Source organism: Zophobas morio, unplaced genomic scaffold (assembly GCF_036711695.1).
Source record: "Zophobas morio isolate AGI-343-1 ecotype UQ-CSIRO unplaced genomic scaffold, CSIRO_AGI_Zmor_V1 ptg000012l, whole genome shotgun sequence".
Lineage (NCBI taxonomy): Eukaryota > Metazoa > Arthropoda > Insecta > Coleoptera > Tenebrionidae > Zophobas > Zophobas morio.
In genome coordinates, this window is record NW_026972117.1 from 20,662,336 (window position 1) to 20,686,600 (window position 24,265).

General features: G+C 35.1%; 1 protein-coding gene across 12 annotated transcripts in view; it reads right to left on the reverse strand.

The window, feature by feature from the left end:
• LOC135127983 (rap guanine nucleotide exchange factor 2) overlaps positions 1-24,265 on the reverse strand; it is a 140,095-nt gene that overhangs the window by 69,293 nt on the left and 46,537 nt on the right. For 11 of the 12 annotated variants that reach the window (XM_064054728.1, XM_064054736.1, XM_064054735.1 and 8 more), the window contains exon 3: positions 22,469-22,552. In XM_064054728.1, the coding sequence (XP_063910798.1) occupies positions 22,469-22,552 (84 nt within the window). Of the gene's footprint in view, positions 1-14,797; positions 15,058-22,468; positions 22,553-24,265 lie in introns of those variants that run through there. The other variant, XM_064054739.1, reaches the window with a different exon arrangement.

Genomic DNA, 24,265 nt, shown 5'->3' on the forward strand with positions numbered 1-24,265 from the left:
TGAAAAGGAAAAATTTTAACTTGAGAACTTGAAAAGAAAAATCAAAAGATTGCAACTAAAAGCTGCTAAATTGTTAAACAACTTATCAAATGAAAGATTCGAAGAGTTGAAAAATCAAAAAATTGGAATTTCGAATTCGATTTTATAAGATTTGTTTTTTTTTCAATTTTTCGATATTTCAGTTTTTGATTTTCCGATTAAACAGTTGTACAATTTTCCTATTTCTCATTTAGCCAATTTTGCATTTTGTCATTTTTTGATTTTTTAGTTTTTTTATTTTTAGCAAGTACTAGCCCCACCCACCAAGCCTTTATTTTCTTAGAAGAATAAGTCATCTGCCAAAATTAGTCTTATCTTGGCGAGTACTAGCCCCGCCCACCCACCCTTATTTTCTTAAAGGGTACATTATTTGGCAAGTACTCCCATAGTGTAAAATTCCATTTTTGAAAAAGTTAACTAAAAATTCTGAAAAAATTCAGACGTGCTGATTCCAAAAATATAGCATGTTTATGGTAACGGAGCAATATTTTCGGAAAATTCGGTGTGAAATTCGAATTTTTTTAAATTTTTTAAAATTGCGATATTTCAATGGACGATTCTGGAAAAAAGGGTTTAAGTTATCGAAGAAATGAAGCCAGAAATGACTTCTGCGGCTCAAAATCTACATGGAAATATTTAGTTAAATTTCGAAAATCGTCGAGAATGGGTCGAAATTTGCATAAGGGAGGTAATACGAATACATAATGGGAAATTTTGTAGACGTGTTGATTCCAAAAATATAGCGTGGTTAATGGTCACGGAGTAATTTTTTTTGCGAATGTATCTATTATCCATTGTTGGTTAAGAATACTTTATTTCTGTTTAATAAAATTTGTTTAGAGCAGTGTATAGTTGTTATTCAGTTCCCTTCCAGATTTTTTGGAAATTCGCTGACCCGAACAAATCGCTAATCCGAGTACACCTTTCCGCAATTAGTTCGATTATCGAGGTTATACTGTAGTGTCAGAAACGCCGATTAAAAGAATTAAGTCATGTTTTTCTAAAACATTAATAGCTTTTACATTATCAAAGTTGCAGTTTCCGCGCTGTGTATATTACAAGACATAAAACTTAAAACTGTTTTCGCAGCTTCATTTTAGATAAACACCATAAAGTTCATGCGGCAACCGTCTGAAGCAAACACATTTTAATATTAGTTAGGTAGTTCGAGTACTGTAAACAATTCTAGTGTAGAAGCGATTGCGGTGAAGACTCTTGTCACCTAATAGCGGATGAAGTGTCGTCGCTTATTGTGGATATCTAATTTAAATTCACCGTGTGGAGTAGAGCTGATACGATCTATAATTTATGATTTAACAACTCAGAGCGTTGCGCTTCTTTATTTTAAAGTTATAAAATTTTATTGCCATAAAAATATAGTCTACATTTTGATACATGTGTACAAAATAAAACTAACCTAATTTTGTGGAAGCCCAAAATTCGCAATAATGGAAAATGTGAGGATAAATATTACAAACAATAATACACAAACAAGGGGTTTTAGTAACGTTATCGAGCAGTGTCGCACGTGTATAGGTCTAAAAAGCTACAGTTTTTCCCTTATCGATCTGATAACAAGTTTTTTCTTTTTGCGTATCTATAACTAAATTTAGTTAATTACTAATTATAAGGATATTATTGACCTTCTGAGGGTTTTTTTTTTCATAATTACGATCCCCTATAGATTCACTCGAAACCGCAACCAAACGATCGAAATTCATTATATGGTTTTTAGGTGGGTATTGTCCGATTTGTGACAGATGGATTATTTCAATAAATTTCATTTTTCGAACATATTGAGATTTTTAGCCACAGCAAAATTTTCAAATATAAACTAAACCTCTTCTCAATGTTCTAATGATGTTGTACACATATTTATTCGTTAAACGATTGCGCATACCCAAACAATAACTGAGGCCATTATACTACCTCTGGGTTAAGATGTAAAAATAGCAAGAGACTGACAGCAACAGCATGCAAAGTCATTACAACTTTATTATGAACACAATTAGGAAAAAATCCAATCCTCTAACCCGACTCAATCAATCATTCCCGATTCTGAACTTTCTTTAAAAAATCAATTCTGCCAGAACCGGGTAGCGGCAAAGTTAATTATCTTTATTGCTTTCTCTCTTTCTTCAACATCTCAAATCTCTCTCTCCTGGGATACCTAAGATGCACCGTCTCTCAAAATAGCTCGAACTTTAATTAAAACTGAAACTTACAACTTCCACTAAATTTCCACAAAACGCTCAAATAAACTATTCTTGCAGACAGCCGCCATAAAATTTTATCAAAAAAACAAACTTGAAAATATTTGCATACAAAGCCTTCCGGCTAAAATAGAGTGCTATCACCCCCATTCATGTCAATTGCACCCACTCGTTCCAAAAAGGCTCAATCCGGCTTATCTGAGATTTTATCGAGCACCCTTTCATCTCGTCTGCATTTTTTTCCTCAAGCAAACACCTCTTTGTATGTAAACCGGGTGTGGCATAACGTACGACATCCCTTATGCGCATCGCGTAAAGTGTCCCCTAAAAGGGCGTGGAGAGCCACATCGACTCCAATCAACCGTTATTGACTATTAATAATTCACCATCAAGTCGGCACCGCACAAAAACAATTTTTCCAGCGAAAGCGGAGGTGTAGATATCGGCAGCCGAGGGACGCACCCTCCACGCATCCATCATGGTTTATTTTGCAGGGGAGGAAACGGGAAATGCCGCCGGAAATGACTAATAACGTATGTAACAGAAGTCTTCGGGAAAAAGTGAAGGGTCGTGACGCCCGCAAAATCAGTAGGGCTTTCGCCAATTTGTGTTAGATGTTCTTTCTATCCACATACATATACTTTCCATAACCCCTAGAGAATGAAAAAGTTGATCTCCCATTTCCGCAATACCGACACCTTTACTGCAGTTTTCGTGCATCTTAGACATTTCACAACCAAAAAATAAAACTCAGACAATTTGTTTCAACAGCTGAATCGATTGGTTTTTTTTTTCAAAACGATTACACATCTTCCGTTCGGTTTGGCGGACGGAATTGGTAACTGTGACAATGCGAAATGGTCGCTTTTCTAATTAGACGATTAAGGTGAGTGAGTAAGTGAGGTGAACGAGGAGAAAGCCAATTACAGGATAGATTTACGGTTATTGGAAGGGACGTGATGTAGTGGAGAGAAAAGCGAAATTCGCGGAAGGTATTCTAGAAATAATGGGATGTTCCGTTTCAGGGGAAATTAAATGAAAAATCTGATGAAGCGGACTCAAATTAAAGTCTTTTCAAGTTTTATCGTCTTTCATATTTTGCGTCGTTTCGTTGAGTTGCAAGTTTTAGAAACGACTTTCGCTCGGATAATAACTCGTGCATGTTTTAAAGTTTCCAGGAAGTTGAAGTGTCGCACCTACTTTGAAACTTTTTGAAATCAAGTAAAATCAGTGCATGGCGTTGCGTAATCGATATAAACCCACGAATTTCATATTTACGTAATTTACTAACGTCAAAAGTACGTATATGTCAAGCATGCGGATCTCGATTCTCACGACATAACTAATAGATACTTCAAATATGCATTCTTGCAGTCACGTCTAACTAAAGATTGGTATCACTTAAAAACGTAAAAAAATTGTTATGTTGAAAATTTAAATCCAAAATACATGCAAACGAACTCAAAAAAGTGATCAACAAAGTCTGCGCAACAAACTTTGACCCACAAATCCATAATAAGGTTTACAATGGAAAATTTACATTCTTAAATTACATTCTACAGGTCAAAAATAAAATTTACAAGTATTACGGTAACGGGCAACATACCAGTGACCAAAACGTAATTTAACTATTGTTACGTTGATTCGTCTTAAGTTGGTCCGAAAAATTTTTCACTGAAATTTCCTTACGTCAAGTTGAATCAATTTCACCCATTCCCATACAATATAGAGGGTGAGTCATTAAGTGCGCACCTTCTTCCATCTCATTAATTATTGAAAAAAAAATACAAATCCAAGTTGTACGTTCATTGTCAAAAAATGTCAAAAAGTTGGAATCACGTGGCAACGTCGCAGTAAAAAAATTTTAGACGTCAACCAAAATGTGTAAAAACTAAAAATATATAGGGTGTTTCATTAAAAGAAAAAAACCCAAGTGCATTACGATTTAAAAACAGAAAACTCTAGTTTTTGACTTTTTTTTCTATCTTTAATAATTAATGAGATTCCGAGGACCGCGCGCTTAGTAGTTCACCCTGTACATGTGAATTTTGAGCCCACACAAGATGCTTATTGATTGTTTAAACACAAGCTTTCGCGCCTCCGAAGCATTATGTGTTAAACAAATTCAGTTTCTTAGATTAACCATAAAATTTGATTGTGTGAATTTTTTTGTTACGAAAACTACTATAAATTAAAATAGAAATAGAGGTCTATTACTAAGATACACATAAATCAACTTTTAAGTAGAAACCAAAATACCAATTTGAATAGATACTAATTACAAAAGCACTGGTCACTTGCGCACTGTGGTCTGTTTAACCCTTTTGACTGTTCTAATTCCCGAAAAGGCTATGGGGCACGTGCAAATCCGCGATTATAAAGGTTACGTAGAGTTATCTTGCTAATAACAAAAAAAACGCCCTTTTAGTTCCCTACATTACAGTTTCATCAGTTCCACAGTAAGACCTAATATTCAACGTTTTTGACAGTTTTAAATTAACGATAAAAACCATGTTAAGTATGCGAGTCAAGAAACTGATTGTAGTTGAAAATTGCACATTCAGCAACTTTCACAATTTAATAAAAATTTCTACAGCTCATATTTTGACTTTATTTTTTACAAGATTAACCTATTGGCAGAAAATTTAAGAACACGAAAATATTTTTAAGCATATAAACAATCGTTGTACCAAACTTTTTGAAAACATTCAACTTCAAAGTTAAATAATTAACTTCGCAATTCATAATCAATTTTTGACAAATAATTCTTCAAATTTGGCGTTTAATATTTTCAAAAATTTAGTTCACGGATTTTTTTTATCTTTTCTTTTGAATTCTTCAGAGCTTTCTTAACAGCGTATCCGTAATTTTTTATCACCCTGTACACATTTCTAATGACTAATAAGCACATGTTTCTCAAAGTTGAATAATTTCTCGTAGTATTTATTTCTTCTAAAGCAGTTAACATCGACGTACACTTTTACGACAGGCAATATTTGTAGTATCAACCTTTTAAATTGATCTTGACCGCTGCGCGCAACTGACCCATGCCCTGTTACTAGAACTTCAGGAAAATGAGAGAAGCCACTTTTGCGTTAAACAGTAAAATAAATCGCTTCATTCATTTTTTTTTAACTCCCTATATACACCAGCAGTTCTAAAAATTTTTAATTGCTTCATTTTCTTCTATCTCTCTTGATAAAATTTAGGATATTGTCTATGCGGATTTAAATATACCAAACATTGTTTGATTCGTTATTTGTTTTTCTGTTATTTACATTTTTATACTAACAATTTGTAATTTCTACATTTCTGGTAGCGATGAAGAGACAAATTTCAGTCAGCATTTCACCATCTGCATGATATTCTTAGCAAACATCTAAAATTTCGTAATAAAATTGGTAACAGACGACACAAGGGAAACGGAAACGGAAGCCGACTTTTTCAAATTTTAGGAGCCACGTCGAGAAAACATGAAATTAGCCAATCTAGCTTATGTTTGGGAGATTCCTTCAAAAGTATACCGTGAAAACATTTTTGTAAACTATTGTACGTGTTTGTTTCTTCATTTTAGTTCGTTATTGCCACATTTTCCAACAGATGATGCATATTTCATTGAATTTAAGGTTACTACATATCAACAACTGGTTGCACAAATTAACTGTCGACTTCAAGTTCGTATTACAAAAGAGAGGGGAACCCAGTGAATGCGTTAAACAAGGATAAACAGAAGATCGTAATTTTATGAGCACCTGTGTGATATCCCTGCTGAGAAAATGTCAGCTGGGGTGCGACATATAAATAAAACTTTAGAAGGGTAGAAAATACCTAAGTTAAAGACTTTGAAGAGCATGTTTTAGATTACATTGAAAATTAAAATACCCGATTTTCGTAATGTTCCTTACATCCAGTGGCCTGTGAAATTTAGAACTGTTGCGGATTTGCCACTTCTTAGTAATAGTAGGCATTTTAAGATTTTTATTAATATGGTTACTGTGTCATCTGTCAGAATAGTTGTGACATTCGTCGCCATTCTAGTTACACACTCTGAAAGAGGCGGAACAAATCAGTGCCCACTTGAACGTTAGAATCATTTATGAAAGCCCTGTGTATAAAGGCTATTGTACATTCAGTATAAATGAAAATGTAGTCATAAAAATAAAACGAGGTATTTCTGTGTGGTTTATGGAACGACTTTCACACACGTAATACCTAAAACGTGAACTTACGACATTGAAATATAGAGTAGCGTTCAATCACACCCCCTAGATTTATTGACTTATATTTTCTCCAACTCTACTTAATGGCCAACATTTCCATCAGCATCGATTAACAATTAGCAGTTAGATCCAAAATAAACCCGCTTAATTCAGTTATCTAAATTTAACTTGAATTTAACAACCAGCTACAGATACTTTCCATTAAAATACCCAGCATTAGGTCTGAGGCTTCAAACACAATCAGCATGATCCCGTCTTCACGTAAAATATTTAAAAACAAATTAAAAAACCATGTACTCGAACTTCTAAATATTCAACAGTTGCGAAATCCCCCATTATCCTTTCGTTTCCTCTGCAAATTTTAGCGTTCCATGTTATATCTACGTTCCATCGATCAAACGTTCGCTAATAATCAGAGCGTGTCGTGGAAGTACAGTTGGATCGGAATCTATCCGCGACAACTGTTATGTGTACATCACTTCTACTTCTCCGACGTTTCAAAATCCGTTTTTGTACACCCGGAAACTCAAAAAAGACAGTTGCGATACTTCCGTCCGCTCACTTTTCTCCACATGCTAGGAAGATTGTGCTATAATACAACAAACAAACGACAATCGTGTTTATATTATATCCAAGAACGACCTTCGGGGACGGAAGCTTTGTTTACATCTCCCATTTGCGATTTTGTCGTTTTAATATGACGAAGAAGAGAACACTTTCCGGCGGAATAAAATTTCTTCATGAATAAATTATTAAGTTTGACGCTGGTGACGCATCAGCAGGCGACTATCTGTATACAGAACGATGGACAAAAACGATTTCTGATGGTTAAAAATTCCGTAACTGTTGTAGCCATATTTTTACACAGTTATTTCAAAATTGAAACCATTTTTATGGTTCACGACTGAATTCCAATAGTTATTTGTGTAACTAGCGTGCATAATTGTAATTTTATGCATGAGGATAATGTTGTTTTGACAAGGCGTGAAGGGGTTAAAAATTCAAAAACAACGCTATTTTTGCTTACTGAGTATGAGCAAAATGGTTTTTAGTAAAGGTCGTTTATGTTTTATAAAACAACACACTTTTGTACTTGTGGTTTATGAATCTGACTTGATTTTGTTTATTAATATTAAAATCAATATATCATATCTCTAACAGGGGCAAAGGAATCATCTTTTACCCCTTCTTTACGAGTTTCTCTATCGTCAAGCAACAGTCTCAAACGAGCGCGTCCCTGTAGGCAGTTTCAGAAAACTAGAATCAAACAAAAGTTTAGCGAGTTTGGAGTTCAAATGATTGATTTTCATGTGTATTAACTGTAGGTGTCAGAAATCCAATAAAGGCTAAAATTTCTTCACGTCATGTTTCAGCAATTGTTCAATTCTTTAGAATATTTCTAAATATGTGTACTGCCGGACGGGTTATCTTGACCATTAGACCATCAGGTGTCGTGATTATCTTTTCTCACTTTCTGCGTTATATTGTGTCGCCACAGTTATGAGTGTGTGGCGTCGAACTGGAATATCAGGGAATTTTTGTCTCCCACTTGCAGGGCAGTAATGTTGCGCCCGCCTATATTTAAATAATGATAAAATAAGAATTACAATAAAAATATTTAAAACATTTTGCTCCATTGTGGTTTTAATTAATAATTTTAGTCTTCTATTTTATGGAGACAAGGTCATTCAAATCAAACAAATTACTACGTACGTGCCAATCGTGACATTCTTTCGATGTATAAACATAAACAATCGAAGTTAAGTCATCTGCTTTATGTGTGTCATTTACGCTAGTGGTTCTTATTTTAGACGTTATTACAACACAAAAATCGCAAAATCAAATTTTATGATTTTTTAGAGGCGGGATTTGTTTGACTGTACTTCAAGACCGAGGAAAATTCTATCGAAATAACTTTCAACCATTTTTTGTATTTGAAATTTCGTAGTACAATTACAAACCAACGATGCTCGTTTTTACCTTTTTGGCTTTTCTTATTGCGTTTTGTAATAAGACTTTTATGAACAAATCCTGCCAAAAGAACATTGTCTCTATTATACGATTCATCGTGTGCATTTTCGGATTCAACTGTGACCCAAATATCTGCAATATGTACCTCTATTTTGGTACTTTCTTCAAATGATTTTCGTAATTTCTTCAAAAATTTCTACCTTATGAAAGGTTGGAACTGACTTGGAAATCCATTTTCTCGGTCTTCCAGTTTTTCGTCCTATCCTGTAACTGCATCTTAAACTACATCTATCCATCGCTCTCTGGTCCTTGTTCCTTCTACTTTCTTTGCTAACAATTTGCCTTCTATTTACCGCTTTTCTCATCATTCCACCGTACATCAGTTTCTCTAAACATTTTCTTGTCGTATTGACCCAAATATTTTCCGTTATACAGGAAGAAGGTTACGAAGGACGAAGGGGACTAAGGACGAAGTGGACGAAGGCCAAAGGAGACGAAAGATGAAAGCCCAGGAAGACAAAGAGCGAAGCGGACGAAGGCCGAAGGATACGAAAGACGAAGGCTGAAGAAAATGAATACCGAAATAGACGAAAGAAGTAGGGAACGAAGGCCAAAGGAGACGAAAGACGAAGGACGAAAGCTGAACTAGGCTAAGGACGAAGGAGACGAAGGACAAAGACAGCTAAGATTAAGGAGGCGAATAACGAAGGGGACGAAGAACATAGGGGACGAAGGAGACGAAAGGAACGAAGGACGAAAGATGAAGCGGATGGCGGACAAACAACGCATTTTTTCGATCTTCCAGTTTTTCGTGAGTCCTATCCTGTAACTGCATCTTAAACTACATCTATCCATCGCTCTCTGGTCCTTGTTCCTTCTACTTTCTTTGCTAACAATTTGCCTTCTATTTACCGCTTTTCTCATCATTCCACCGTACATCAGTTTCTTTAAACATTTTCTTGTCGTATTGACCCAAATATTTTCCGTTATACAGGAAGAAGGTTACGAAGGACGAAGGGGACTAAGGACGAAGTGGATGAAGGCCAAAGGAGACGAAAGATGAAAGCCCAGGAAGACAAAGAGCGAAGCGGACGAAGGCCGAAGGATACGAAAGACGAAGGCTGAAGAAAATGAATACCGAAATAGACGAAAGAAGTAGGGAACGAAGGCCAAAGGAGACGAAAGACGAAGGACGAAAGCTGAACTAGGCTAAGGACGAAGGAGACGAAGGACAAATACAGCTAAGATTAAGGAGGCGAATAACGAAGGGGACGAAGAACATAGGGGACGAAGGAGACGAAAGGAACGAAGGACGAAAGATGAAGCGGATGGCGGACAAACAACGCATTTTTTCGATCTTCCAGTTTTTCGTGAGTCCTATCATGTAACTGCATCTTAAACTACATCTATCCATCGCTCTGTGGTCCTTGTTCCTTCTGCTTTCTTTTCTAACACTTTCCCTTCTATTTATCGCTTTTGTCATCATTCCACCGTACATCAGTTTCTCTAAAGCATTCTTTTAATTTAAAATCATATTATATCCTTCTATACTCCCTATTTTCTTCTCGTATTGACCCAAATATTTTCCGTTACACTTTTCTATTTAGTACATGATGCTACTGTAAATTTTAAGTTTATTGAGTTTACTGATTTTTACTTCTCAAGCGTAAGCTAAGGAAGTATAGTAATTGAGTCCATCAGGCGACTTGCCAATTTCCTGTTTTCTTGACGTTTTATGACCCTTAGAATACGAAAAAGGTGGTCTCACGTTTCCGTCTATATGCCTGTTTATTCATCTCTGTCGATTTTTATTAGACGGATAGTCTCCGAAACTACTGGACCGATTGTTGTTAAATTTAGTATGTACATTAGAAACATCATGTAGACGGTAAAATGCTAACCAAATTTGCGTGATTATCCCTACCACCAATGTGATGAGGATGACATTCTCTCAAAATTTTCCATAGTAAGTAGAATTTAAATTTTATGAAATAACATACTCCTGTGCTGTTTATGACTTCGTCTTCTTTTTCATCCTTAACGATATTCCTCATTTCCTTTGGGCAGTTCGTGACATTCCGGACATCCGGTATATAGGAACTTAATTATCTTCAGAAGAGTTAAATTTTTGCTTCTTTAACAACAGATCAGGTCAAAGGAAAAAATTAAAAATCGAAAAATTGAAAATCCGGAAAAGTGAATTTGAATAATTATTATACCATGGAAAGACGAAAAGGACGAAGGATGAAGGGACGAACGAGACGAAGGACGAGGGGCGAACGAGACGAAGGACGAGGGACGAACGAGACGAAGGACGAGGGACGAACGAGACGAAAGACGAAGAAAACGAAAGACAAAGAAGACGAACGACGTAGGACACGAAAGACGAAAGGTGAACTAGGCGAAGGACGAAGGATAAAGACAGCTAAGATCAAGGAGGCGAAGGACGAACAGGATGAAGGACGTAGGAGACGAAGGATGAAGCGGGTGACGGATAAAGAACGCATTTTTTCGGTCTCCTACTTTTTCGTGAGTCCTATCATTAGCATTCTTTTAATTTAAAATCATATTATGTCCTATAGTTCCCATTTTCTTCTCGTATTGGCCCAAATGTTTTCCGTTACACTTTCCTCTCAAATATAATCAACATTTTTAGTTCTTTCTTAGTGAATGTCCACGTATCCAAACTGTAAACGAGTATTAAATAGTTTTGATGCTTTTGTATATTTTAAGTTTATTAAATTTACTGATTTTTACTTCTCAAGCGTAAGTATATTAATAGAGTCCATTGGGCGAATTGCCAGTTTCCTGTTTTCTTGACGTTTTATGCCCCTTAGAATACGAAAAACGAGTTCTCGCAAGGTAATTGCCTGGCTGATCACTTCGAGTATTCGGTTTTAAACATGTAAATGCGAAAATCGCATAGGTTCGAATGTCGCATGGGTTTTTTTTTTATTGGTATTATCTATCATATTTTTTTATTAATCAAACTCAAGAACGGTCACCTCTATGTTTTGTTATTAGTATTAACACTTGTCCTGCCTGAAATAATGTTGATCGAAACATTTCTATCATGATCACTCCACACCAAATATAAACAAGTGTGTTTTCGTAACATAATGCGCTCAAATTAGACAGTGGCGCGGTATGGATGACTAAAGTTTATAGATTGATAAATTCGGAAAAACAAGCTCTACAAGAATTTAAAAATATATACATCATTAAAAAAACTTGGATGTCGCAGACAAACAAACAAAAATTATAGGATCTCGAAACACTTTTATAGGATCTCAGTTAGCTTTTTGCACTGTTACTGGTATTACTTATCTGTTATTACATTTGTTTTAAATTATAGAGGTTATCACAGATAAAAGTTTACAAAATCAAATTTTTTTAATTTTTCAAAGAAGCGAGATTTGTTGAGCTGTATTTCAGAGGAGAAATAACCTTTGAATAATTTTAGATATTTTAAAATTCTTGCGAGTGTAAAATATGAATTCTCTCAATTACAACATCCGTATTTTCACCAAATTTTACAATCGTCACTAACCCTGCCATTGTGTCGTTCAACTTCTAATAATCACGCTATAAAATCTTAGTAGGTATAAAAAAAAGGTTTTGGGCAATTTTTTTTGCATCCATTGTCTGGAAAATTGTTAAGGCGTTCGTTCAAAAAAAAACTCCAACAACTACACCAACTACACCAACAGGGTGAAATTTCCTCACGCCAAGAGCTGCTAAAAATATTCATAATTTTTATTCTTATTTCCATTTTAATGACAAATTTTGCACAAAAGTGTACTCAGTTTAAAAATATCACAATACAACGCCATACTTTGTTATTAGTGATTTCATTTGTGACATTGATGCAGGAAACTGAAGGTCACTTCTGAATTCCTCTCACACAGTTCCCTGGAATTCACTTAGTACTACTCAACCGGATTCTTTAACGACCATCATTAGTTCCTTCCAATCCATGCATCGTCAAAACGTCAATCACAACCAAAAATATCCAATTTTGACGTTGACGATAACATCAACATCGATTGTTTTGGCATCCACCAAGCGCTCAAACTTCGCACAACGCTAACGCTGCCGGAACATCAACACACCTCGCCATAACAAAAGTTCCAAACTCCAACAGCCTCAGCGCTGCCAACCGTTTACGTTTTGTCTTGTTTACTGTGAAACAGGCGGAAGGAAGCATCTGTCGATGCCATCATTAAACGACCTATGATGGATGTCGTGACGTCACCGATGAAGCGGCACACCAAACAAAAGTATGTCGTCGAAGAGGAAGCGCCTACTTTCTAATAAGTCATCTTTGAAACTATATGCACTCGGGGTCAAGTCACCGCCTGTTGCAATACCTCCTGCACGATGTAATTATAATTAATAAAATTAATTATTTCCTTCGTCTGTCGGCTAATTTCGTAAAATCCCACGTGAATTGTTGGCGCGTTTATGGTACGTGAGCAAGCGAGAGTCGACAGGTGACAATAGGCGTAACGTAACGTAACGTAACGCAAGACGACGGGGATGGAACGTGACTCAGATGTTGGTCCCCCTGTTATGCCGGAAATTAAGAAAAAAGATCTTGGAGGGTGAATGCAGCGGCAGACAGTGGGCTGTGACGAGCAGGTTGGGTATTGTTACAACGGAGTGACAACTGTGATTCAGATCGGTCCCCTAGGAGTTATGGATGTTTGGCGGTAGTTGAAAAATAAGATACACATACGAGAAAAACCTGTGTTTATGAACAAGTTGGCGTGGAAGTTTTGTAGAGGAATCGTCACGGATCGCATGTCTAGGCACGCCCATCCACGTTTTTGTTTGGTTATTTCCATGTTTGTTAATTTTAAGTTTTGCAATGACTTTCATTCGCTATTGTGTAGATGTGGGTATAGTTTCCACCAAGGTATTTATTTTACTAAACGATACGAGCAATATGTCTTTAATTCAACTGAGGGTAAAATCTCAACAGGAAAAAAATGTTTAAAGAACTATAATATCTTCTTTGCCGCTCTTACAATCAGTGTTCCGGACTAAAGCGAAACAAAGTGTATGACGTTAAACAATTTCTGATTACTTGTACATGTTTCAGTTAAACAGGTGAATTATCAGAATCAAACAAATTTCTCTTTAATTCAATATGAATTACAGTACAAAAGAACATATCGTAAAAATGAAGGGTTACCGGGTGATAACGTGGTTGTCGTCTTGAATATATTGACGTTCCAAAAACATTCGATTTCTTTGTAACTCCTTCAAATGTAGATCACATGTTTTCGATAAACATTTTGATCGTGGCATCATCCGGAAACCTTTGCTCGTCATGCTTATAGAAACAACATAAACAACATAAATTTGATCAATCACACTTGAAATTACCGGAATGTTTCCACTTGAGATATATCCTTGATATTACAAAACAAGCAGTATCTTTGTGAAATTAATAAAGCTGTCGCTACTACAACTGTTAATTGGTTATTATTCTTAATAATTTTTACTGCAACTTCAACCACAACCTCGTTACGAAACAAAAACTATAAATTATGATTTTACGCGATTGCTGTTTACACTATTCGTCGAAAATCATGGGAATAACCCATTTCGTAAATAAACATTAACCGTAGCGCAACATAACGCAACCCATTGTATTCGAAAGCTCTGGACCACCTGTCTGCTGTTCCTATTCCAGCGATAACATCCCCCAGGTCCTTTCCGCCATAAAAGCCCTAATCACATCGCCTTTCACTTAAAACAGGGCTAACAAAAGGATCTCAATCGTTATGGACACTTCTTATCTTCGGAACAGCCCGTTATCTCAATCTTACGTTTCCTCTCTTTCGCCCATCTCAGCTTTCGTTCGCGCAGATAAGGGTTTCCCCCATTGCAAAATATAGGGTTTCAGAGAAATTCAACTGCTAGCTTCTCTAGGAAAAAAAACTTGTAAAAACAGGTTTATGGGTCGTATGTCTATATCCATCGACCAGTCTGACAGTGACAATTTTAACATTTTGACACGAACTGACGCAAGTATTGGCAGATTTATTGTTGTTGTGAACGGCACGAAGAATAATAACAAGCGAAGGTCGCGTTTCGCTCTCCTAATTGCCAAATCGGCTATAATTGTTGTTAATTGAAACGCAAAAAAAACAACAAAAACGGGTTATTTAACGAAGCGTTAATTAACAAAATAAACCCCAATCACACGTGATTAGTTGTGTAAATTAGAGACGATCTATGAGAGGACCTCCCGCTACCACATGTGGTCACCTACTTCTATTGTTTCGCGTGGTAACGTCAAATTTGCAAAGGCGCCTCGATTTATAAATAAAATAAAATTTTTACCCATCGCTGAAGACTCCAGACTACTATCCAAAATAATCCATAAATACACAAGTTTGTAGGTTACAACTTCAACTGTTTCCCACGAGTTTTCACCGCCAACTTAAACACAAGCACGAAAGTCACTTAAAACACAGACATATCGAACGGAACGGTGTGAGAACGTGAGATTTGATAAAATTCTAACCAACGACACACACCCGAACTAAACCTACAACAAACATTCATACGCTGAACAACTCTCAGACGAGAATGAAATTCTCAAGCGGTCAGATATGCGACAGCAGCGCCGACGCGGGGAATGTACTCACTAAACGGAAGCAAAAGAGGAAATATTCGGAAATGAGTAAGAGCCACTCTTCGCTTTAAAAAAATGTGTAACGCAACGTAATGGAGAAAAACTATCACGATTTACAATCGTCATTATCGTATTGCCAATAACAGCTGCTACGTTACGAGATACCGACGCTTTTCATCCGCCGAAGATAACCGAACGAGTCCATTCACAACAAGAACGTATGAACCGTCACTCCCAGAAGTCGTAAAACAATTTCGCTTGTCAAATTGGATGTGCAGTGAACCCAAAACGTGTTTGGGTATTTATTATGTTTTGTTCTGTAGCATATAATTAAATAATAAATTCCTGAGATTAAACAGTTGAGAGTATTAGCAACGCTGCCATGTTGTTCAATCCTGCGGCTTAATTACTATACTGGTTTATCCCATTTTCTCACCCGTCGATTCATTTGTTTAGTTCATTTTATTGTTCGAAAATAGTGCGTCATTTACAACTTTTCATTAAAAAAACAAACTGATTAATGTTTTGAGGCAGGTGAGTGTAAATTGGTGCAATTATGGTGCAATTAGCGCTGTTAATCCTCATGCACATGGGAAGCTGGAATATCGGCGTGACCTTGAACATTACTACTACAGTCAAACATTTGAAAAAAATATGTATGTTGGCAGACTGATAATAGGAAACGATAACGGGAAATGTGGGTGAAGAAATGAATTTCCCTGAATAAATAAAAAGGAAGTGGGTTGAAACCATATCATTTCCAATGATAACGTGCGTCATTCGCCCCCGACATCAAGCGCTAGCCGTAGCATAATCACAAAAAAATTTGCCGAAGTATTCCCATTTTGTTACACCACATTTAATATTTTATTATTCATTAAATAATCACGTAGTCGGGGTGTGATCACTTGTTTTGTTTTGATTCTTTAAAGTAGTTTTAGCTAAACCCAATCGAATTGGTTTGCTTGCATCACTGTGTATATTGTCAAGTGGGTGTTTAATTGCTAACAAATAGTGTCGTTAAACCTCGACATTAGATGAAATACGTTTCGATAAGAACTATTAAAAACTGATTTAGCGGAGTGGAATGTAAGAAAATCGTAACACATTTTTTCATTCGCCGCTATTACTACGAGAACTACACTGGAAAAAAAACAAATTATATTAGTAGTAAAAGTGGAACAAATTCCTTCGTCCGTCCGTCTCTGCGACTCGTAACCGAAGTTTTCTCACATCTTGCAAACGAGTCAAATAATTATGTCAAATAAATAACTCCTCTTCAAGTGATAACTATTACGAAATTATTACCTTTGCAATAAAATCATAAAACTGCCAAAAAACTTCGTAACTTCTTCATAAATCTGTCCACTATTTTTCCAGCAGCTGTTTTGGTTGGATGACGACGTGGTCTCACCCCAAGTCGAACGACACGAACAATCAATAATTTGAAAAGGATTAGCCGGCAAAAAAATGCCATTGATTTTAAACCGGTTACGCAACCACAACACCCTCAAAATGTTATAACCCGCTAAGTCGGCAAGCTTTGGGTATTTTCGAGTAGTTTGTGCATTTCCCACGAAATGATTCATATTTATGAGGAATAAGTTGATGTCACTTCCGCTTAATCAAAAATGTGATAAGTCTGTAAAGTTTTCTATGGTGGGTAAAAGCCCTACGGCCGGCGTGTTCGGTCTTACGTCTTGAGTTTGAGTTTATCGATCAGATTGCATTGTTGTTACATAACTAAACTCCTACATAACTGATAATAATAGAGGACTATTAATAAACCTTAAATAAAGGCAACTTCGACGAAACTACCCTTTATATTTCCCCTTTATCCTCTTGTCTCTGCTCCAACAATGTTTGAGACAGATCGATATCAATTATTTGAAGTTTGGAAAAGCTGTAATATGCGAAAACTTAGGAAATTAAGGTTCTTTACCGACAAGACCTAATGAAAATTAATCCCGATATTTTGTAGATCTAGAGATATACAATAGATTTTTAGATATAACTACACACACACTAATTTCGAAAATATTTATTTTGTTTCAGGTAAAATTCTAAATTAATTGTTCCAGTTTCGTTTCGTTAAAATATTGATTTTAGTTATATTACTTTCCTTGAAGCGGCATATTGTTTTAATTTTAAGATCTTTTTATAATCTATTTAAACGTATCTTTAACGTGTCATCATCGACCACACATACCACAATCGTTAATCAAAATAATTTACGCAGGAAGTAACAGTGGTTTTTTTAATGACTAATTTATTTAATAGGTTAAACTCATATTTTATTATAATGGCAATACAAACGCGTTTGTTAGCAGCTGCATTGTACGCTGCATGTTGCATTGTGTTGATACGACCGGCGAGACACAAACAACGCTGGAGAAATTTTGTTCACAAAATTCCCATTCATATGAAAAATTTATACCACAGTGCGTGAAAAGATATAAACATCGATATCAATGCCATTTGATAAGACACCCTGAAGCTTTTTATTTGGAAATGTCAAAGTCATGAAATCATCGATGATTCATATTTATATCATTAAAACATACGGAATCTACAACATTTGGGCTTGTTTTTCTAAATTCGTTAATGTATCATATGTACTTTAGTCGCCCACACTCCGCCACTGCCTTTCATTCGAATGCATTACGTTACGAAAACATATTCTGTTAGTTAACTCCAAAAGCATGAATGCGTTGATCCTAGTGAATTTTCCTATTGGAAATTTTCAGATCAACATTTCGGCAAGGACACGTATGTTAAATTCGACACGTGCAGTACACGTGCAATGCTAATAATAAAAATATAGATAATAATCACATCCATGAGTTAATCAAACCAGCGACCTTCGCATTAGTAATTCAACATTTTTACGGCACAACCACAGGGTTCACCACACGTCAGTGCTCTTATACTTGTATAAAATGTGACAATGTAAATTTGTGCTTAGGGTAAAAAAACACAAATATAGCAATATGTTTTAAAAATATTTAAATTACGTTTACTACAAAAAAATTTGAGGGAACGTCATCAAATTGTCGGTGGGAATGATTGGATAAATCTTACCATCGGTCCAGTAGTTTTCGAGATTATCTGTTTGATAAAAATGGACACAAATAGACGACAGATGACAGACCACAGACAGACGGAAACGCGAAACCTACTTTTTCGCACTCTAGGGGTCATGAAACGTCATGGATGGCTCCTATTACAATATTTCTTTAGCTGACACTCGGGAAGTAAAAAATTATAGAAACAAAGTCGGAAGAATTTAAAATGTTTATTTTCAAACTTATTGCCGTCACCAGATTTTGGAAAACTTATTTTTGCCTTAAAACAGTGGCAAAAAACATAAAACAAAGTAAAATGCTTGAAAAGTAATTTGAAAGACTCTTGGGGACCGCCAACATTTTTTTTTAACATGAAAGAATGTGGCGTTTTCAAATTTAAATAATCTCGGGGGCTTTGAAAAAATTTGAAAGAATCTTCGGAACCCTTAAAATATTTTTTTCTTAAACGTGAAAACATTTTGGGGACCGCTGGTGCGTTAAATTTTTAAGAATTTCAGAGGTCCCTGGTGTTTCGTTTTGAAAGAGTAAAAACCTTGGGGCTACCTGGTGTTTTATTTTAGAAACAATTTTGAAAAAAATCAAGTACTCTTAAAACCGTTTTCAATTTTTAACGTGGAAGGACCTTGAGGGTTCCTGGTATTTTAACCTTTAAAGAATTTGGGTGGCAATGGTTTTTCGTGTTTAGAAGAGTCTGTAAGAATCTTGGGGGTCCCTGGTGTTTTATTTCAGAAAAAAATTTGAAGAATCTCAAGGAAGCCTAAAATGGTTTTCTTTTTTTTTTAACGTGTAAGGACCTTGAAGGTCCCTGGTGTTTGTTCTAGAAAAAATTTTAAAGAATATCGGAGCTCCTGGTGTTTTGTTTTTGAATCTTGGGGACCCCTAAAGTCTTTTTTTTTTTGATGTGAAAGAATCTTGAAGGTCCCTGGTGTTTTAAATTTTAAAGAATCTCAGAAGCCCCTGATATTTCGATTTTTAAAGAGTCTATAAGAACCTCGGTGCTTTATTTTAGAAAAAAAAAAATGAAGACTCTCAAAGACCCCCTAAAGTCGTTTTTTTTAACGTGAAAGGATCTTGAGCGCCCCTTGTGTTTTATTGTAGAAAAAATTAAAGAATCTCGGGGATTTCTGGTGTTTTGTTTTGAAAGAATTTGAAAGAATCTTCGAAACCCCTAAAATATTTTTTTCGTAAACGTGAAAACATTTTGAAGAGCACTGGTGCATTAAACTTTTAAGAATCTCGGGGGTCCCTGGTGTTTCATTTAGAAAGAGTTTTTAAAAATCTTGGGAGTACATAGTGTTTTATTTTAGAAATAATTTTGGAGAAACTTAAGGACGCCTAAAATCGTTTTATTTTCTTTTAACGTGAAAGGATCTTGAGGGCCCCTTGTGTCTTAACCTTTAAAGAATCTGGGGGCCAATGGTGTTTCGTGTTTAGAAGAGTCTGTAAGGTGTCCCTGGTGTTTTATTTTAGAAAAATTTTGACGAATCTCAAGGACCCCTACAGTCGTTTCTTTATCGTGAAAAAATCTTCAAATCCCCTGGTATTTTATTTTATGAGAAATTTAAAGAATCGGAGACTCCTGGTGTTTTGTTTTTGAAAAAATTTAAAAAAATCTTCGCGATCTCTAAAACATTTTTTTCTTAAACGTGAAAAAATCTTGAGAGCCATTGATGTTTTAAACTTTTAAGAATCTCGGGGGCCCTGGTGTTTCATTTTTGAAGAGTTTCTAAGAATCTTAGATGTACCTGGTGTTTTATTTCAGAAAAAAATTTGAAGAATCTCAAGGACGCCTAAAATCGTTTTCTTCCCTCGTGTTTTAAGTTTTAAAGAATCTCAGGAGCCCCTGGTGTTTCGTTTTTGAAAGAGTTTATAAGAACCTTGGGGATCCCTAGTCTTTTATTTCAGAAAAGAATTATGAAGAATCGCAAGGACCCTCTAAAATCGTTGAGAGCCTTTGGTGTTTTATTTTAGAAAAAAGTTGAAGAATCTCGGGGGCCCCTGGTGTTTCGATTTTGAAAGAATTTGGAAAAATCTTCTGGACCCCTAAACAATTTTTTCTTAATATCTTGGGGCCCACTGGTGTTTTAAACTTGTAAGAATCTTGGGGGGGCCTGGTGTTTCATTTTTGAAGGATTTGTAAGAATCTTGAAGATCCTTGGTGTTTTATTTCAGAAAAAATTTTGAAAAATCTCAAGATGCCTAGAATCGTTTTTTTTGCAACGTGAAAGGACCTTGAGGCCCCTGGTGTTTGTTTTAGAAAAAAATTTTGAGAAAATCTGGGCTCCTCGTGTTTTGTTTTTGAAAGAATCTCGAGGGTCTCTGGTATTTTAAATTTTAAAGAATCTTGGGGGTTCCTGATGTTTTAATTTAGAAAAAATGTTGAAGAATCCCGAGGACCTCCAAAATCGATTTTTTAATGTGAAAAAATCTTGAAGACCCCTGGTGTTTTCTAAAAAAAAAAAAACACTTCGGGTGCTCCTGGTTGAATTTAAAAAGCTTTTTTTACTTCCGGTACCATACGTGAGCATAAAGAAGTCTATTTTAACGCACCACTAATTGCGTATCAACTTGGCTTTCCAAAAGTAGTAGAATACCAAAATGCCTGTTTTCCTTCTCCGTCCTCTGTCCCTGGAAATTTACCAGCACATAATCTCGGAAATTACCAAATCGAATGTTTCGAAATTATTGAAGACACAACATTCTTAAAAAATTGATGACGTCACTTTCAAAACACTGTTAACTACATCTCACATGTTGTATAATGTGATGTTCTATCTATGTCTTAATAATTTAGTTCTACTGTGAACCACGTAGATCAATCGTTCTGAAAAAATACGTTTGAACAAATTTCATAATGATTTCAAAGAACATATTTTTTTTTTTTCAAAAATGTTGGAAATTTTTGAAAGTAATAAATGTATTTATTTTCTTTCAAAAATTTGTTTATTAGGATTTAGTGCTTTAGTAATGTTTTTATTCCTTGTTCAGATCCAAATTCCGAGATACAGTACATGATTATATTTAGTGTTACATTGTGCACACAAAATCAATATATACTTAACTCCACCAAACTGTTATGGCGTTACAGCAAAAAATTACTAAATAGAATAGAAGTATTTCTTAGCTACATTTTAATAATACGCAAAAATTACCTTAAGCGCCAGCTGGACATGCGCCCTGGACTCTTGAACCGTCTCATTCCCAATAATTCGATCAACAAGTGTATTTCAATATTACCACTTTTTCATCTTGCACGCACACACACACAGTTTAAATACGAGTTTAATGATAAAAAGATCTACACACTAATGAAAAAAAAAACATGTCTATCGTGTATTAAGCACTAGTTTAAGTAATGAAAACGTTGTGAGGTACTGTTTTATTACAAATAATGACAGAATTTGTGTTAACCTACTTAGTACTGTTGAAATATTCACAGTTGAACCGCACCATTTTCCATTTTATTGCGTTTACGTGATAAAAAAATAATGTTTTCAGTTTTAATAGTCAAGTCTTAAAAGCACCTATAAATAAGTAGGTAATCAGAAGTGAGTCCAGTAAAAAACTGTTACAGAATCCCACTGAAACGGTTTGCAAAAAGTTGCAAATGGTTCGTTAACTCCTCATCGCAGCTGTGGTGTTGATTGCTGACCTGCATTAAAGCACACAAACGTAAAACAAACGTGATAAAGCATTACGTGAAACAAAAATAACTCAATATTGATCTATTTTTTCTATTTACAGTATAAATTAAATAGTCCTGTGGACGAAAATAACAGTGTACTGATCCAATTATCCGAGTACTAAATTTAAGATGTGTTAATTAGGTATTTTTACCAAATCGTCTCTTATTATCCCTTCACTGTTAAAAAAAAAACGAGAAAAGGCTGGGTTACACGCACCAGACTGCAACGTGACGCTATAAATTCAAAAGTTCACATAAATAAATAATCACTGCTGTGTAGGTACCTGTATATTTATAAATGTAATGTTTCAACTTTCATTAGACCACCTGTCCGACCAAAACACGCATTCCTCCGCTTCATAAATTGCACAGCAAAAACTAATCGTTGCCTAACATAGTTTCCTTTGTTTTCGTCCTACTTTTCGTGGCAAATATCAAGGATTTTACACATCGCGCTGTTACCCTTTTCGGATGCTCTTGGTGCGCGTGGGTTCCGCTACCAGTTAATTATTAAAACAAAAACCACTCGCGGGTGGCTTAAAAAAAGCTTGAAAACACGTAAACACTTGGTCTGGTTGTTTGTTTTTCGAAGGGAAGTGACTCACCTGGAACGAGGCAAAAACATGGAACCGTCGATGAAGACTGAACCAGAAAGAAGGATGTACCAGCATGTTGACAGCTCCCCTGTGCTAAAAGGAAAATAAACAAACAATGAAAATATAAATCATAGACATGTTTTTAGTGGTTATTAAGTTAATGAACAGATTTCCATTTTTCTTGACACATAAATTAAATAGTTCTAGGGGCAAAGGGGACTACGAGAACTAGATGTCTTCTTATTAATTTCAAGTTTTTATGAGTTTAATACCGTTAAATCCTCATACGGGTTGATTAAATTGTTTTCCCTACAATTTCTTAAGTCCAATTTTATTATTATTATTTGTTCATATAATTAATTATGGTGATTTACGAGTAATAATGAGTGCGACTGAATTGGAAACGCAACCCATAATACATTCTCAAGAGATTTTACATACTCATTTATTTACGAATCTTCGGTTTGGTTAAGCTTATTATTACACACGAATCACCCTGTATATTAGGTTACAATATTAATTACTCGAAAATTGTATACCTTTTATTATAATTAAAAATATTACCAAGATAAAAAATACAGATCACTTAAAAAGTTTATATATGTTCCTTATAGAACGCTAAACAGCAAAGTGTAAGTTCTAACATTGTAAAAATTCTCATTGACACCTCGTAAATTGAAGTAATACTTCTCTAAAACTGAAAACTGTTAAATTATGTGCTAATGAACTCACATTAATTTTCATAGTTCGTATTAAATTTTACATAAGTAAAACATGTGGTACTTACTTAAAAAAAAAAAATACCGTAACATCAGTGGGTCTTATTAGAATCAAATCCATACTTATAAGGTTCATTGTTGTTGCGCGGTCTTATCTTAATATATTATACTGATAATCTTGACAGATCTACCTCATCTTCAGATAAAGGAACCACTAAAATAAATTCCCATCTTTTTAAATAATGGTAAATTTCTAATTTTAAATTTCATAAAATAAAAGACCAGGTTAAAGTGCCTTAAAAACATATGAAAAAAGAACTAACAGTTCATAACTTTAACTTCCACCTGTCTAAAAGTACAGTTGCATCGAAAATAACGTGCAAAGTCTCGTCAGTGCGGAACCAACCTTGTCCCCTCAAGGTTACAAAATGAACTATCCCTACTAGAACCAAATGTATTTTAAATAGTTATTTATTTGAGTTTAGGTCATTAAATATGTTAATCCAGTAATCAATATGTAGGCACAGTGGAGATAAAGCTAAAAGAGAAACATATACATATCGGTCTCTCATTTTGGTGCATAAATTTTGGTAATTTTTTTTTTTTAGGAGGAAACATTCTGATACTAAACATATTATTTTATATTAAATCTAATGCCATACCTTCGTTCATTTTAGATTAGTTTCCTTTCTTTGTTTACTGAAATCTTTTATAATTTACGACACTACTACTTTCTACAATTAGGCGACTGATTATACACAGCAAAATCACGCGGAGTGATTTACGATTTATTTCCAGGACTATCATTAAATAAATAATGATTTTACGTATACAAATGGGTTGCTATATTTCTTGGATAATAATTGATTTTTAACGCAACTTACAAGTTACTAACAGAATTGGTGAATTTTAGTTCCAGAGAGTAGTATAAATCAAGTAGAATCGTACACTGAAATTATCCGGCATTAGTCTTGTGGTATCCCAAATTGAAATTTAAATTTCGCGCCGAAAAACAAACCATCATGAAATAGCATTCGAAAAATTAAAAATAAGAAAAAAACATTCAATAACGTCCTCAATGAGTGTA